The 1,658-nt window shown below is 34.5% G+C and overlaps 1 protein-coding gene across 3 annotated transcripts in view; it reads left to right on the plus strand.

The window, feature by feature from the left end:
- Positions 1-1,658, plus strand: part of LOC103469844 (zinc-binding protein A33-like) — a 29,527-nt gene that overhangs the window by 21,196 nt on the left and 6,673 nt on the right. Inside the window, exon 4 of one of the 3 annotated variants that reach the window (XM_008417806.2) lies at positions 1,596-1,658. The exons of the other annotated variants lie outside the window; for them this stretch is intronic. Coding sequence (XP_008416028.2) covers positions 1,596-1,658 — 63 coding nt within the window. The remainder of the gene's footprint in view (positions 1-1,595) is intronic. 3 annotated transcript variants of the gene reach the window in all.

The raw sequence follows: 1,658 nt of genomic DNA on the forward strand, positions 1-1,658 counted from the left end.
GTCATTCTGGACCCAAACACTGCTAATGGATGGATCCATCTGTCTGATGATCTGACCAGTGTGAGACGTGGCGACACAGAGCAGCAGCTTCCTGATAATCCAGAGAGAAACACCAGGCACTGCAACGTTTTTGGTTCTCAGGGCTTCAAGTCAGGGAAACACATCTGGGAGGTTGAGGTGGGAGATTATCCTCACTGGACTGTGGGTTTGGTTAAAGAGTCTGTTGACAGGAAGGGAGAGTTCAAGGATGCAGTTTCATATGGAATCTGGTGTTTATCTTATTTTGAAGGAAAATACAGTAACGGTGGTAAGATTCTCAGAGTGAAGAAGAATCTGCAGAGGATCAGAGTCCAGCTGGACTATGACATGGGGGATGTGTCCTTCTACGACTCTGAAGACATGACTCTCATCTGCACTAAAAGACACATGTTCACCGAGAAACTCTTCCCTTATTTTAATGTTGGAAAAACTGCTGATACCAAAATGTGTAACCTCAAAATTTGTCAGATTAAAATTTTGGTTGAAGTCTAAACTTGCACTTTTCAGTTTTCTGAAGTACTTTGCATTTTCAGTTCAATGTTTTTTATTTGTAGTCAGACCAACTTTCTATTTTAAATCCTTGATAAACAAACTTAATAATTTTAATGTTTGTTTTTTTTTTAAATTAATTATAGAAATTGATCATTTCCTACATTGTGGGTCAATTTTAAAAAGTCTGTTACTTTAAAATAAAACAGCAGAAAAAGGATTCTATTATGAATATTTCCACTTTAGTGGAGTTTTCCCATGGAAATACAAAATATAGGAAATTGTTAGGACAATATCAAACTTGTATGTATAATTAAAGCTCTTTGTGGATGAGGAAAAATCTGTAATAATTTAAGACTTGAGCACCTAAGTTTTCTTTTCAAAGATCATTCATGATGTTAGTAATAAAATATGTTTTCCAAAGACCAATTCAACTAAACAATTAAAAGCCCAGAATAGTGATTTTCATTTTTTTTTTTTTACCAGAACTGTTTGTTTTCTGTTAGTCAAAGGCTGATTGTGTTAAATAGAAAGAGAACGGTGAAGGAATATTAAAAATGAGTCAGAGGTAAAGAGATGATATGATAAACAACGATTTTATTACAGATCAATAAAAAAAAAAAATCTCCAGTAGTTTAAATCACTGATGTGACCGACTAAAAAAATAACTAAAAGAAATAAAAAACATAAACTATTGATCTCTGAAGAATTTTTATCCATGAAAATATTATCATTCATATGTTTTTAAACAGTTTTTAATAGTTACCGAGTCATAAATACAGTTTAATATGAGCCAAAATGATGAAATGAGAAAATGCCATGTTTGTTCAGAGACTTTCAGAGATCCTGTGTCTCTGAGCTGCAACCACAGCTTCTGTTCAAGATGCCTGGAGGAATTCTGGGAACAAACTGGAAACAAGAACTGTCCCATCTGTAAAAGAAGATCTTCAAAGGAATTTCCAATAGTAAACTTTACTCTGAAGGAACTGGCTGATTCTTTTACTGGAAGACATAAATCTGGATCATCTGATAGAGAAAAAGGAGAAAAGCAGCTGATGATCTGCAAGTGGAGAAAACATACGATGATGTGATTCAACACTCCAAGGAGCAGGTGTTGTCCACAGAGAGAC

This window comes from Poecilia reticulata, linkage group LG9 (genome assembly GCF_000633615.1).
Source record: "Poecilia reticulata strain Guanapo linkage group LG9, Guppy_female_1.0+MT, whole genome shotgun sequence".
Taxonomy (NCBI): Eukaryota; Metazoa; Chordata; class Actinopteri; order Cyprinodontiformes; family Poeciliidae; genus Poecilia; species Poecilia reticulata.